A 15,692-nucleotide genomic window follows, 5' to 3' on the forward strand; every position below is an offset into this window, starting at 1 on the left:
AGGGGGTGGGCATGAGGGCACCAAACCCTGAGTGTTCGCCAGCATTGCCACCCCGAGGATGCTAACCCCTGGGAACTGGGCAAAGATCTCCTGACTCAGCTCTAGTCCTGGTGCCCGACACCCTGCCCTTCCCAACCCCGTGGACTCAGTGTATTGGGCGATGGAGGGAAATGCCCGGACAGTAGCTGATTCTGCTCAGGCCACGTGAGGCAGATGGTGCTACTCCTTCAAAGGCAGGGCTCCATCCCATCAGCCCAGGAGACAGACACCAGTCCTGTCCAGCCTGAGCACCCTCTTCACCAATCCTGCTCCAAACGGCTCCATCGATGCCCTCAGAGGGGCAGGGGCAACCTTCTCTGGGGCATCACGCAGGACCCTCTCGTCCCCGAGTTGCTGCATTTTGGGGGTTGAGAGTGAGATACGGGAAGAGCCAGATGGCAGAGGATGAAAGAGGAAGAGAAAAAGAGAAGCAGAGAGGAAGAAAATGAGAGAGACCAAAAAGGCATCTGGAAAGAAAAGGTACAGAGAACAGGGATGAAGGAAGTTGAAAGGTGGAAAGACGAGAGAATGGGAGACAGTAAAGGGGAAAAAGAACATAGGACAGAAGCAGAGGGAGAGAGAGACGGGGGAAGGAAGAACAGAGAAGACAGAGGGAGAAACGGAGTTAAAGAAAAGAGAGCCAGAGACAGGCATGCGAGAGACCAGACAGCAGCTTCCCAGGGGCGCGTACCCAGGCCGGGCAGCCCAGGCGGGTGGCAGCAGGCGCCGAGGATGCAGGGACCTCTGCAGACACCCTGGCCCGCCTGGCAGCGCGGTGACTTTAATGGTCCCCTGGGAGCTGATGGCATCGACGTCAGGGCGCCACAGCCCCCTCCCCTTCCAGCAGGCCAGACTCGGATGGGAGGAGGCTCCGCCTGTCCATCTGTGGGCTTTCCCCTCCCGCCCTCTGGCGCCTCTGGCCTCTGCCGTCTGCTCTTCCACCTGGGGTGTGCAGGGCTGGGGCTGAGCTGCTGGTTGGGGTAGGGATGTGGCAATGGCAAGGACTCTGGGAGGAAATGCCACCCCCCGCCCTCGCTCTGTCTTCCCCACCCCAGCATGGAAGCCACCTTGCTTCCAGAGAGTATTCTCTGTTTTCCCTACAAAGCTGTCCGGCCTCAGAGTAGACAGTTAACCTGGCCCCATCTGATGAGCGCCTACTCTGTGCCAGGCCTGGGCTGAGTGCTTTCCACACACACAAGCTCAGCCAACCCTGAGAAGCAGATACTGTAGGTCCCCGTTTAACAGATGAAGAAACTGAGCCCGAGAGATGAAGGGACAAGCCCCAAGTCAAGCCAGCTTGTCTGCCATAGAGACAGGATTCAAATCCAAGTCCAACCCCGGGCCCTGTTAGTATATAAAAAGGATGCTGTTTTTGTAACCAAACCAATATCAATGCAAAGGGGAAAAGCCTGGGAGGATAGTCACTACCATGTGATGGATCTGGGTTCAAATCCCCATTATTTCACTCACCAACTGGGTGCCCTTGAGCAAGTTACTCAATCACTTTGTGCTTCATCTGCAAAACAGAAGTAATAATGGCACCTACCCTATAGCACGGTTATGAGGATTAAACAGATTAACACTTGTGGAGCGCTTAGACCTGTGCCTGGCACACAGCGTGTTCTCTGTGTGTATGCGTGTGTGTGTGTGTGTGTGTGTGTGTGTACAGACACATGTACGAGCATGCAGATGTCTATATGTGTGCGTGCATGTGTGTTCTCAAAGCCCCTTTGGTCTCTGAGTTGCTGTATTTCTAGGTTAAGAAAGAGCTTAATTTCTCTTCTCTGCTTACTTGTATTCTTCACAAATAACAAGCAATACATCTGTAATGGAGGGGGGAGACTTACAAGAAAGAGGTTATATAAAAAACCCAAAGTTGAAGCGTTTGTAAGCCTTCCGCCGCCTCTTCCAGTGACCTCTGAGAACCCCAGGCAGAATTCAGCCTCAGGGTGCCGCTGAGCCAGGTGGCAGTGAAGGGCTGCGGGCTGGGGTTCTCCCCAGACAGATGGAATTCCCACCCTAGGCAGTCACCCAGCCTCAGCCTCCCGGCCCAGACAGTGCCTGCTGCCAAAGCACACACCTTCCTGCTGGATCGGCTGCCTGCTGGATGCGGGGGAGGGGGGGCAGGCAGAGGCAGCGAGGGGTGGGGTGGACAAGCCTGACCTGCACAGGCCTTTACCACCATGCCAGAAGGACAAGGGAGCTTGGCTCCAGTCTGGCCCCATCTCCGCCTCCAGAGTGCTGGGTGTCCTGAGGTAAGGCCCTATCCTTCTCTGGGCCTCAGATGTCCCATGAAAGAAACTGGACTAAGGGCTTACATGCCTAGGGCAGGCTGGGACCCGCGGCAGCCCGGGGGAGGCACACACGAACAGTCTTGGCACTTACAAACCCAGGAGTGCCGACAAGTACGCCCCACTGTCAGCGTGCTCAACGGGGCTTCCCCCACGTCGTGGGCGCTGGCACACGTGGGGAGCCTCACCTCCAGGATTCAATGGTTTTCACGGCTGCCTTTGAGGTAGTAACCCCACCCATTGCACAGCTGGGGATACTGAGGCACACGGAGCCTCAGTGACTTGTCCTGGGGCTGGGAGCTTGTTGGTGTGGTCACAGGGGTCCGCAGTGCATATCCTCACACGTTTACAGAATGCATATGCCTCCAGCGTGCACATGCCACACCCCCGGGCACGCACACGCTCCCGCAAGCACATCCTTCTCCTACAAACCACAGGGACAGCTCACCCCCCTTAGACCCCTCGTACTGTGCACCCTCGGGTGCGTCGCAGACATATGCAGGAATTCACCCTTTACACATTTAATCCTGTGAAAACACAGAAGCTGGACACTTGCTCCTTTCTCAGAGCCCAGCACTGTTCTAGGCACTTACCTGGCTGAGCTCATTGAACCTGCAGAGGAAGCCTGCCAGCCTGGTGCTACCATCGTCACCCTATCCATTTCTATATACACGCGGATACTAAGGCACAAAGAGGTGAGTCATTTGCTGGGGTCACATATCCAGTGGGTGGCACAGACGGGATGGGAACCCAGGCAGGCTGGCCACACTGCCTCTGCACAGAGACAGACAGACAGATGTCTCCACACACAAAATCCCCATCTCCTGCCGCTCCGGTTCACACACGCAGAGAAACCCAGATGACCGCTCTGGGCAAGCACCCAGCAACACCCCGGCCCTTCCACCGGGTGGGAGCTCCTCTGCTGTCCTCATCGTCTACACCTGTTCCCAGGTTCACTTCAGCAGGCTACCAACCCATCAGAAAGGTGGGGGTGGGGCAGGTTCACGCCCTGAGCCGGGACCTCACTTTAGGGTAGGAACGCCTTCTCACCCCTGGGGTTTATCCTGCTGGCTTCAGCTACCGCTCCATCCTCACCCCTGCTGGAATTCTCTCAGGGCTTGGGCAAGCAAAGGGGAAATTCTTCTAGAGAGCAGCAGTATTTGAGGCAGTATTGCTCAGTGGCTAGCCAAGCCGATTTGGATCTAGACAGCCTAGGTTCATGGCTGACTATCTGTGTGGCTGTGGGCAAGTTCCTTCACCTTTCTGAGCCTCAATTTCCTCATCTGTGAAATGGGGCTGCCTCATGGCACTGTTGGCAGGCTTAAATGAGTTAGTACATCTTAAGACACTGGACATAGTGCCTGGCACAGAGTAAGCAGCCAATATATGTTAGCCTTAACAATAGTGGGGGCGCCTAGGGGGCTCAGTCGGTTAAGTGTCTGCCTTCAGCTCAGGTCATGATCCAGGGTCCTGGGATCCAGTCCCGCATCGGACTTCCAGCTCCGTGGGGAGTCTGCTTCTCCCCTGCCTGCCATTCCCCCAGCTTGTGCCCTCTCTCTCTCTCTCTCTCTCTATCAAATAAATAAATAAAATCTTAAAAAACAATAGCTAACGACAATAGCAATGACAGCCAACGATTATTTAGCACATACTGGGTGCCAGGCACTAAATGCTTGAAGGGCAGGATCCTATGTAAGCCTTGCTCCAGTTCCGTGGGTTAGGTACCAGAATCCCCACGCTGTAGATGAGGAAGTGAAAACTCAGAGAGGTTAAGTACTTGGCCAAGTTCACAGGGCTAGTCCCAGTGGAAGCTGGATTCCAGAACCAGGCCTCTCTGATCCTTACTCTGTAAAGTCGCTTTTGAGTAGAAACTGCAGGACAAAAGCATGGTGTTTGCAGGAGGAGCCTGAGAAACCTGGAAGCTTTAGAGAACTTCTGGGTCACCCTCTCATCTGCCCGTTGAGGAAAGAGTTTCCAAGCGGTGAAGTGACTTGTCTAAGGTCACATAGCGACTGGCAGACTCGGGCCTGGAACCCAGATCTGCGTCATTCCAAATCCAGGGAGGGGAGGGAGGGGGCTGGAGGGAGGGGGACACACGAAAAATAAGAGTGAGGGTCCAGACTCTTGAAAACTCTTCAGGTCAAGTGCTGCAGATTCTTCCAAAAGAAAAGCTAAGAAAATGCAAGGGTTGAAGAGGGAATCAGTAGACACTTAAAAGATACACATTTTTAAAAATACAGTCAAGACTAAACTATAGGGTCTAGGGATGTGTCCTTGGGCAATAAAACTATAAAGAAACACAAAGAAATACTATAAAAGTCAGGCTGCGACCAGGGTGGGACATTTGAGGGGTTCCTTTTTTTTTTTTTTTTTTTTTTTTTTTAGAGAGGGAGAGTGGCAGGGAGGGGCAGAGAGAGAATCTTAAACAATATCCACGTCTGACAGGGAGCTGCCTCATGCAGAGGCCCCGACACGGAGCCCCCCCAATGTGGAGCCCAATCTCACAACCTTGAGGTCGTGGCCTGAGATCGTGACCTGAGCCAAAATCAAGAGTCGGATGCTTAACCAACGGAGCCAACCCCGGGTGCCCCAAGGGGCTCCTATTTCTTGATCCGACTGGTGGTTACAAGTAGTTTGCCTTATGGGGTCCCCACTGTTTTGTGTGACTTTCTGTACTTGTTTTATGTTACAATAGAAAGGTTTTTTTTACAAAATAACGGGGTAGTCATCTATACATCGACATTTTCCAATCATTACCACCTTAATTAACCACGCATGAGGATTTTAATCTCCTTTTAATAGTTGAGGATGAGAGGTTCAAAGAGGGAGGCAACTTGCCCACAGTCACACAGCAAGTAAGTCTGGGAGCCGGGACTCGACCCCTGGGGCCTGGTGCGTCTCCGCAGCACAGCGGTGGTTGGGCGGCCAGTGGTAGTTCCTGGCCCAGCAAGGAGAACCGGAGACGCCTCATGACAGATGCAGAGAAACTGACTCCTCAGAAAATAAAGCACACTCAGAAGCCCCTCTGGGCTCCCAGGTCTGCACCCGGATGGCCGTGTCACCTCTCAAGCAGGTTACCCGGAAGGAGGCAGGATGGTCTCGTAGTGGGCAAGGAGCAGAGCTACGGTGTCAGACAGGCGACCTGACTCTGAGTGCTCTCTGAACCTCAATGTCCTCCTCTGTAAAATGGGAACAATAAAGGGGTGTTACCTTACTTGGCTATTATGAGAATTCAGTGAGATATATGTTAGCACACAAAGCCAAGTCCGTTCAATGTTGGCTGTTAACCTCCCCCAAGAGAAACACTGTGGTTCCGTTGACAAGCTGCTTGAGAACAGGTAACACTCACTGAAGGTAATGGCAGTCAGAAGCAGCTACACTGAGGGGCACTGATGGAAGCTCCGACCGGGGCTGTCTCTGCCTTCTGTTTTGACCCAAGCAGTGGACACAGGGTGAACGTGTGTAAAAACTCATCTGGTTGCATACTTGAGATTTCAACACTTAAAATTAAGTTACACCTTAATCAAAAAATTTAGTTATATGTGATTTTTAAAAACCTTTGTTTAAAAGAGTTCTTTCGACAAGTATAAAATGAAAATCCTATATAAGAGAAAACACACACCAATAGAATTATCCCATTCTGTCTCCCCAACAACACACACTTCCTCCCCCGTACACATGACTACCCCCCCACACCCACCAAAACCCCCAACACTCTACACACGTAGCCAGAGACCCCAACATCAACACAAACCGAAGTCACCGTCCAGCAGAGCAGACACGTCTGCACTCCTACTCAACCTCACAGCACAACCATCTTCAAATATAGATGTTTTTCCACTTTGGGTGCGTGGAAACACACCCTCCACGCAAACACACAAACAGAGACACACATAAGCCAAACCCATAGACCAAACTGACTCAATGAGTAGATTCGTGAGTCAGACAGACTCCACCACTTCCTCACTGTAGGACCTGAAGCAAGTCATGTAATTCCTCTGAGTCTCGGGCTCATCTGCAAAATGGGCCCATTTCTCTCATGAAATGAAATCAACGACAAAGGAAGAGAGTGAGCAAATACGCTCTTTGAGGGAAGGAGCTGTGTGATTTGTGTCTCTATCTTCAGCGACTCACATCACATCATTTTTAGTGAACTTGGGTGTGCTGTCCGTTCTCACCAGATTACTCTTTAGATTCAATACAACCTTAACCAAAAGTCCAAGTTTTCTGGAGGAAGTTGGCAAGCTGATTCTAAACTTCATGCAGAAGAGTCATGGCCCAAGAATTTGCAAGACCCTCCACGAGTGGTAATGATAGTCATACATGATGACTGAGCAGAAGCAGAAAAATGAGTGGATGGTGAAGCTGGGACAGAGGGGTGGGGGTTGGGGACAGCACTACAAGGTGGGGGACAGCATGGGCAAAGGCTCTGAGGCAGGCAGGAGTTCAGTCCATGTGAAGCGAACAAAAGGCAGGTTAGGGAAGACTCCGGGGATGAGAGAGTATAAGAAGGAGGTTGAGAGATGGGCTCAGAGGTGAGCAGAAGCCCTTTCTCGCTGGTGGGAGGCCTTGGGTGCCACACCAGCTGCAGGGCGGGTGAGGACCTGAGATCACCCTTTGTGCTTTGCCCTGTGTCCAGTCCTGCTACCCTATGGGGGTGTGGGGGTTGGGGGCTGGGAGGGAGGCAGGGAGAGCAGAGCAGGGCTTAGCCCTTTAGGGAAAGGGCTCATCCCAGGCCAAACTTTTAGAAGCTGATTTCCCAAGGACCCCCAGAACCCTGAAACCAAAGGGGTGCCCTTAAAGGCTCTTCCCAGTCCTCCCTCTCCCACTAAAGATTCTAAGCAGGATGTTCACGGGGGCTGAGCCAGGAAGCCCCTTACCTCCTGGGTGTCAGAGAGGACTGGTCCCCTCCAAAAAAAGTGGGGGAAGCTGGAGGTTGGAGCTGGCCAGGCAGGCTTAAGCCAACGGGGGCACCCTGTGCTCCTGTGCCTTGGCCCGCAGTCCCAGTGTGAGGCCACTAGGGGTCAAGGCCGCGCCCTCGGGGGCCGGCGGCCAGAGGATTGGGGAATCGTCCTCCGGGTCCAGCCTGAACAGCTGCACCGCCAGGTGTGGTCATGGAATTTGCTGTGTCGCGGGACGGTGCAGCCGGAGTGGAAAAGCCTCAGTGTCAGCGCCCCCCGCCTGGCCACCACCGCGGAGGCGCCCCACATTCCTGCACAGGGCGCGGAGTCCGGAGACGAGCCCCGCGGCCACATCCCCGCCACCGCCAGCCCTTAAGAGTTCAGCAGGGCTGGGGCGGGAAGGGACCAAGGGGAGCCTCTGGGCCTCCGGGCTCCTCCGCGGCCTGCGAACGGAGTCAGACTTCTCATCTGTTCAGTGGGGACAGTGACACCTTGCAGTGCCTGTCTCACAAGTTACAGTGAGCAGCCAGACATGAGCATCTTTATTTCAGAGGTGATCATCTATTGTGCGCCAACTGTACGCATGACATCTAGCACAATAAGGTTTGGCTTATTTATCTGGGCAACAAAGCTGACACTATAGGGTTCTTGTTTTTCAGACAAAGAAACGGAGAGGTAGGTGACTTGTCTTAGAGGCATACTGACCCCGGTCTAAATCCCAGGTCTGATGGATTGCCAGCTGTGTGACCTTGGCTAAGTTTCTTAGCTTCTCTGTGCCTCAGTGTTTGCAAAATGAAGTGATAGCGGTACTTACCTATGGAGTTGTTGTGAGAAGAAAGAGTCGAACACAATAAAGCACTTAGCACAGTGCCGGTCGCTCAATTAGGGTTCCGTAAAACTGGTTCTTCTTAGAACCTGGGTATTTTATTCCCAGTTTGCTGTTCCTTTTTAAAATATATACCATCTCATAAATTGTGAAATATAACAAGTGTACCAGATGTATAAAATATAAATATATAGTTTAATCAGTTCCTTAAAGTAAACATCTGACTACCCCCCAGGTAAAGAACTAGAGCTTTGCCTATGCCCCCTCTGATCCCAGTGCCCTTCCTTCACCCTACAGGTAACTGCTCTCCACACTGGGATATTCAGTGCCTGGCTTTTCTTTCTAGTTTACCAATGTTTTTTCGAACAACAAAACCTCAGCCCTGTGACCGCCTGAGATCGGAGGAGAGTCTGGGGTCCATAGGAGACTGTGGGGGTGGAGGAGGGTGTAGGGTTGGTGAGGGTCCAAGCAGCCCCTCCTACTGGTCTCCCTGTGGCCTGTAGATGAGCAAAGCCGGGTCCCTGCCCCTCCTGCACCAGCCCTTCTGACTCTGTGCCCATGAGCTGAGCTGCCGGGGGTGGTGTGTGTTGGGGGCAGGGCCAGAGGACACAACCCCCTCCCAGTTAGCAGTCAGGCCGCCTGGCCTCTGGCAGACATTGGCTTTGCTCAGCTGCCTCACCCCAGGGAGTGGCTAGTCGTCCCCTCCGGCCAGAAAGAGGTAGCCAGAGGTTAAGAATGGGGGAGACATTGCTGAGAACAGCTCAGAAGGAAGGGATTGGTGCTGGCTGGCCAGGAGCTGTGGACAGAGCGGGCTGCCCACTGGGAGAATTACTGGGCTGCCTGCCCCCTCCCCCAACCCAGAGTGAATTATTTCACACACACCAGCCAACAAAAGGACACCTGCTGGTCGCTCTTCCTGGAATGACCGCTTCCCACTGTTCTTCTGGACAACCCCTGATGTCCACTTAGAAATCATCTCCTCCAAGAACTCTTCCCTGACCCTTTCTGGGTCCTATGGGGTCTTCTCCTCATTGGCCCTAAGCAACCTCTACCAAACCCACTATCATTCTACTGCAGCATCGTTCAGACTTTATGGACCAGAAAAATCCCTTTCCTGGTGATGTACAATCTTAGAAACCCCTTAAGATTAAAAAATAATAATTTCATAATTATTATTCTGTCATCTCTTCAGTTTATTAAAAAAGCCATTTTAATTTAAAATAACTTCCTTTACACCAGCATATTAATAACGATTCATTCATTTATTTAACAACAACAAAAAAGCGTGCCTGGTAGATTCCAGTCACAGTTTTAGACACTTGGGATGCATCAGTGAACAAGAGAGGCAATGTTCCCTGCCCTCTGGAGTTGACATTCAAGTAGGGGAGACAGAAATAAACAAACAAGTATGTAAATTATAAAGTGTATTTTATTTTGTATTTTTAAAGTGTATTTTATTTTTAAAGATTTTTTATTTTTTTTTAAAGATTTATTTATTTTTACTTGAGTGAGAGAGAGAGCGGGGGCCAGGGGCGCCAGTGCAGGGTTCAATCTCATGACCCTGAGATTACAACCCCAGCTTAACTGACTGCACCACCCAGGTGCCCCTAAAGTGTATTTTTAAAAGAACCTTTAATGATACCCCTCATTCATAGAGACCTCCTATTCTTTGCCATTTCATCAAGTGATTCAGGCCAATATACTTTAAAACGAACCAAGATCATTGTCAAAATAAAGATCTCTTTTCCAATGGAACAAACACTCAAGATTTTTATGTATTCTACTCTGGCAGAATGTAATCTCCTTATAAATCCAGTGGCACTATAGTGTAATGTGGTTATAAAGAAGAAGAATTCTTCATGAGAAGGCAGCACAAACTTACTTTTTCTTGTATTTAATTAGCTTATATATATGCATGTCCAACCTGGCCAAAGCACCATGGCAACCTCAGATGATTTCCATGCAACCATTCCATGGAGTCAGTGAGTCTGCCTCCAACTAGGGAAATTGTGTTTTTAAAGGGTGATAATCTTTAGTTATTAAGGACACTCACCCACTCAACACACAGGCAGTCCTAACATCCAGCCCAGCGCTTGGTGCAGGGCAGATTAATAAATGTTGCTTGGCTGAGGAAATGAATGATGATCACCTTCACTAGATTTTAAGTTCCTTGAGGTTGAAGACGATATACTTGTAACAATAGTTGCTGGATAGATAAAGGAGGGATGAAACTAGCTATTAGGCGATACAATGGAAGCCTCAGGTGGGGCAGAACCCTGGTATTTGCGGTCTTCTATCACCCTCTGGTGGGGAAGGCTAGGGCATGGTCCTCCAGAGAGTTTTTCGAACTACATACAGATCCCCACCCATTTGAGTTGTAAAATTATGTTCAGTGGGTCATGACTAGCATTTCTAAAAAATTGATTTTATAACTAAACAGTTAATATCAGAGCGTCTCATACCTAGCAGAGGCAAATTCTGTCATGAACTATCATAAAACCATTTTTACCGCGATGTCTATATATCTATTAGCATGTCTATTCCCTCATATGCTACAGATATATTTTTACGTGTGTGCTGGATTACAGCCAGTGATTTATCGATAAATGTTTAACAACGAGCGCTCTGAGAAAATGTCTAAGCATATATGGGCATAGGTTTATCATCAAGTTTTCTTAATATAAAGTGTATAGTACAGATTTTACAAGTAGTAACATGCACAAATATTCTTTACTGTAAATTTCAGATAGTAACTTCACAGAACGCCTTCCCTGATTTTTGCTGGACTCTTGTCTCTCTAAACAACTTACAGTTGCAGTTCAACCGTACTTGACAAATGGAGTCTCCTCTCAATCTATACAATCCACACACCAGATAAAGCCCTGATTTACCATGACTGCCAGTTTCACCGGTGTAAAGACTTCCACCGTGGCTGGTTTCAAGCTACCGGTGTGATGTCGCTGAACGCACAGTTGGGAAAATTGCACTGTAACATACCATACAGATACAATGGATGTAAGTAATCCCAAGAGCAAGGAAAATAAGGACACATAGTAAAATAATTAGGAAATAATGAGTTTTGAATATGTATGTTGAGTTTGTTTGTTTATATAACATAATTTAAAATAATGGCTGTGTTTCACAATCAGCTTTCAAAAGTCCTGAAAATCTAACACTCTGCTCTCATAGGCCTGAATAGGTTAGCCCCAGCACACCGTTGGACTCACAACAGAAACATACATTTTCTAATATGGGTTGAAGTTGAAAGAAAGCAAGAAAGCAAGAAAGCAAGAAAAAGGAAGAGAAAGAAAGAAAGAAAGAAAGAAAGAAAGAAAGAAAGAAAGAAAGAAAGAAAAAGAGAGGGAAAGAGGGAGAATGGAAGGAAGGAAGGAAGGAAGGAAGGAAGGAAGGAAGGAAGGAAGGAAGAAGGGAGGGAGGGAGGGAGGGAGGGAGGGAGGGGAGGGGAGGGGAGGGGAGGGGAAGGGAGGGAAGGGAAGGGAAGGGAAGGGAAGGGAAGGGAAGGGAAGGGAAGGGAAGGGAAGGGAAGGGAAGGGGGAAAGGAAGAAGAAAACTTCTCTAAAGACCTACAATTTTTTAGGTCTGGGGTTAACCTGGTCTTCAAAATTCTCCAGGGATGAAGCAGCATAATCTTAAATGGAACAAATCCAAATCCTTTCTACAGAAATACACACCCTGGGCGCCTGGGTGGCTCAGTTGGTTAATCGTCTGCCTTTGGCTCAGGTCATGATCCCAGGGTCCTGGGATAGAGCCCCACATCAGGCTCCCGGCTTAGTGGGGAATCTGCTTCTCCCTCTCCCTCTGCCTGCTGCTCCTTCTGCTTGCGCTCTCGCTCTCTCTGTCAATATAAATAGATAAAATCTTAAAAAAAAGGAAGGAAGGAAGGAAGGAAGGAAGGAAGGAAGGAAGAGAAAGAAAGAAAGAAAGAAAGAAAGAAAGAAAGAAAGAAAGAAAGAAAGAAAGAAAGAAAGAAAGAAAGAAAGGGAAATATCAATCCTGAAAGTTTCAGGGGGTACATTTTTGAAAGTTCAGTTTGGGTGATGTCTAGAGTTTCTGTTCGCCTAGCACCCTTTCATCTTTTCTTGGGGTGGGGGTCAGCATCTGGATTTTCACTAATGAAACACTTTAATAATGACCAGTGTACCTCCCTGTTCTTAACCATTATACAGTTTGCTATGGAAAGGAACAATAATTGAGCACCTGCCAACCTTCAGAAGCTAGAAATGGTTTCAGATACTATTTACAAGCTGCCCTCACAAATAACATCTTTCTAGCTGTGTAGTTTTTATTACCAATCATGAAAAACCAAACTGGTGTGATCACCATTATATTTTCTTTTTAAAACATAACTTTTTGAAGGCCCAGAGACATCTTGCTATGGAAGAACCCTGATTAGGTAAATGCAAATTTATAGATATGAAGATCATCTTGAGGTGGTTAAGAAATTAATGCTTTTATTCTCATTAGTTTATTAATTCTCTGCATGAGAGACTTTAAACATCAGTCCATTATAGGCATAAATCAGGACAGTCTTTCCCAATGGTTCCAGCTGTTAGCTATCCTTGATTTAGGGGCTTGCGATTATTTTAGGCAGCTGGTGATGATGAATATTTAATTATAAATGTTTTATTTGTAATAGAATAAATATAACTGGCACACAGAATTCATTATTTCGAGGATATTTTCGGCTTGGGAAGCTATTCAGTAGGTATTTAAGTTTGAAATGTGTGCTGTTTAGAGGAAAGCTTTAAGTAAATGATAGTATTTGGTGGTGTATGGACATAGCAAAAGCAGTTAAAGTGGCTGTAATGGTTTGAACAGTGATCCCCAAAAAGATGTGTCTTAACTCCTGGAACCTGGGAATGTGACCTTATTTGGAAATAGGGTCTTTGCTGATATAAAGGATCTCAAGATAAGATTATCCTGGATTTAGAGTGGACCCTAAATCCAAGGACTATTGTCCTGATAAGAGACAGAAGGAGAAAGACACACTGAGGGGAGAAGGCCACATGTTAATGGAGGCAGAGACTGGAGTTACACAGCTTCAAGCCAAAAAAGGTCAAGGATTGCGAGCAGGCACCAGAAGCTAGGAGAGAGGCATGGACAGGAGTGTCTCTCAGAGCCTCTAGAAGGAACCAACCCTGCCAACAGCTTGGGGCTTCTGGCTTCCAGAACTGTAAAAAAATAAATTTCTGTTGTTCTAAACCAAGAAGTTTGTAGTAGGTGTACCTGGGTGGCTCACTAGTTAAGCGTCTGCCTTTAGCTCAGGTCATGATTCCATGACATGATCAAGCCCCACATCAGGCTCCCTACTCAGTGGGAAGCTTGCTTCTCCCTCTCCTCCCCAACCTGCTTCTCCCTCTTCTCCCTACTTGTGCTCTCTCTTGTTATCTCTTTCTGTCTCTCTCTCAAATAAATAAATAAATAAATAAATAAATAAATAAATAAATAATTTTTAAAATAGAAGTTTAGGGGCTCCTGGGCTGCTCAGTCAGTCGGGCATCTGCCTTCAGCTGGAGTGGTGATCTAGGGGTCCTGGGATTGATCCTCGAATCTGGCTCCCTGCTGAGTAGGGACTCTGCTTCTCCCTCTCCCAACCCCCTGGTCATGCTCTCTCTTTCAAATAAATGAATAAAATCTTTAAAAGAATAAATAAATTAAAATTTAAAAAATAAAAAAAGAAGTTTGTAGTAATTTGTTATGGCAGTGCTAGGAGGCTGATACAATGAGCGGGGCGGGGGGGAGCCTGAAATGTGGGAAACACTGAATTAGGCACCCAGCGATGATGGGGGTGAGAGGGTTTAGTTCTGTGATAAACTGAGTGACTAAATCACCAACACCCTCATCTGATCTTAACCCCCAGGGTCCAGCATTTTCACTCAATACAATAGTTGTTTAAAAAGTTTTTTAAAAATCTAATAACATTTAAATTGAGTAATTATTTTATGCACTTCTTTTCTAATAAAATTAAGTCTCCTTTCCCTATACCTGGATCACCGTAATGACCTCGGGTTCATAAACTAACTCTTGGAAAGTGTTGAGCTCCTCTTGTCTCCCCATTTTACAGATCAGAAACGAAGGCGCAGACGGAGGAGGTGTCTCCGTACTTTTAGGAGAGACTAAATGATGCTGTGACCACTGCTCTAATTCCTACAGTGCTGCATTTATTCTTCCGCATCTCCAGCAAATACTCCCAGGAGCTCTTTTTCCCAGACCCAGAGCAAGACGCCGCGACTGTCGCCTGGCGGCCGGACCTGGAAGAAAGGAGCGCGGGACTTCAGGACCGGATGCGCTGCAGAGGCCGCCACTGGCCAGATGGGGGAGCGCGAGCGCGCTGCAAGGGGTGGAGCTCGCGGGCGGCGCGCATGCGTCCGGAGGGGCGCAGCGGCTTCTTCCGAGCGAAGGGCAAGACGGTGGCCGAGAGGACACGGGGAAGCGGACGGTGGCCGACGAGGTCGGGCATGGAGCATCTGGAGTGCTGCGCGAGGCTCCTCCGGGGGACGCTGGTGCGAGCGGCCGTGCGGCGCTACCTGCCCTGGGCGCTGGCGGCCTCGATGCTGGCGGGATCCCTCCTCAAGGAGCTCTCCCCGCTGCCCGAGAGCTACCTCAGCAACAAGCGCAACGTCCTCAACGTGTGAGTGCGCCCCGGGTCCTCCCCTGACCCCGCCATAGCCGACCCTCCGTCGCCTCGTCCCGAGAGCCGGGGCTTAGCGGCCCTGATGGACGAGTCATCGGACGGGGAGGCCCTCCTCATTGTGACAGCTGCATCTGCACGCGTGTCGCGACCGAGGGACCCCCGAATGGTTGTGTCACTAGCAGTTGAGGTTTACACGCCCAGACGAGCAGGCTTGAGTTGACTGGGCAGGGAGTGACTGGCAGGGCTGTGTGTGTGCCGGCGCGCGCGTGGCGGGGGGCGGGGTGGGATGGGGTGGGATGGGGTGTTGAATTAGTCTCAGTCGCTGCGCCCCCCACATCCTCTTGGAGTTAGGCTTCGACCCCGGACCTGCTTGGAAGATGCCACCTCCCTCCTGCCTGGCTGTATCAGACCCCACGCTGAGTCCGACCCCTCCCCCACGTCACCCCTCCCCCTGGCTTATAACAGAATCCCATCGCCACCTGTGCCGTCTCCTGCTGACCCCCCAACCTTTGCGAGCCTTGCTCCAGCCGATGATGGAACCCCGCTCCAAGATAGTCCCTCTGACCTTTACCCTGGATCTCCTCGGACCTTCTCAGCTACTCAGAGTTCATGGCAGTGGCCCAAGAAAGCAAGCCTAGTTGGGCTCTTTGGGACATCTCCTTAACTCCACCCACTCACGCCTTTTTTCTTTCTTCTTTTTTTTTAACTCCTAGATTTCAAGGATTTGCACAAAAACACTTGCAGTAGTAAAGTAGTAAAGTTTTACCTGAAAGATAAAAAAAGATAAAAACTTCTCCTTGAAGTGAGCTGAGATTCTTCTTTAGAATTACAGTGTCAGTAGCATCTCCCAAAAGTCAGCCCCACTTTGGCTATCTACTTAAACCCTGCTTTCCCCAGCAGTTTTGCCAAATGCCTGACGGGTCTTGCATATCAGTCTCAGGGAAGATGTGAGTGACAGGCTCTTGGGTGGTGTCTGAGTA

At 49.4% G+C, this 15,692-nt stretch overlaps 1 protein-coding gene across 3 annotated transcripts in view; it reads left to right on the forward strand.

Moving 5' to 3' along the window:
* FITM2 (fat storage inducing transmembrane protein 2) overlaps positions 1-15,692 on the forward strand; it is a 67,052-nt gene that overhangs the window by 47,021 nt on the left and 4,339 nt on the right. For all 3 annotated transcript variants that reach the window (XM_045804682.2, XM_045804683.2, XM_045804684.2), the window contains one exon: positions 14,143-14,709. In XM_045804682.2, coding sequence (XP_045660638.1) covers positions 14,363-14,709 — 347 coding nt within the window. In that variant the 5' untranslated portion in view covers positions 14,143-14,362. The remainder of the gene's footprint in view (positions 1-14,142; positions 14,710-15,692) is intronic.

The sequence above is a fragment of the Ursus americanus genome, chromosome 22, assembly GCF_024610735.1.
Source record: "Ursus americanus isolate L20-20 chromosome 22, mUrsAme1.1.p, whole genome shotgun sequence".
NCBI lineage: Eukaryota > Metazoa > Chordata > Mammalia > Carnivora > Ursidae > Ursus > Ursus americanus.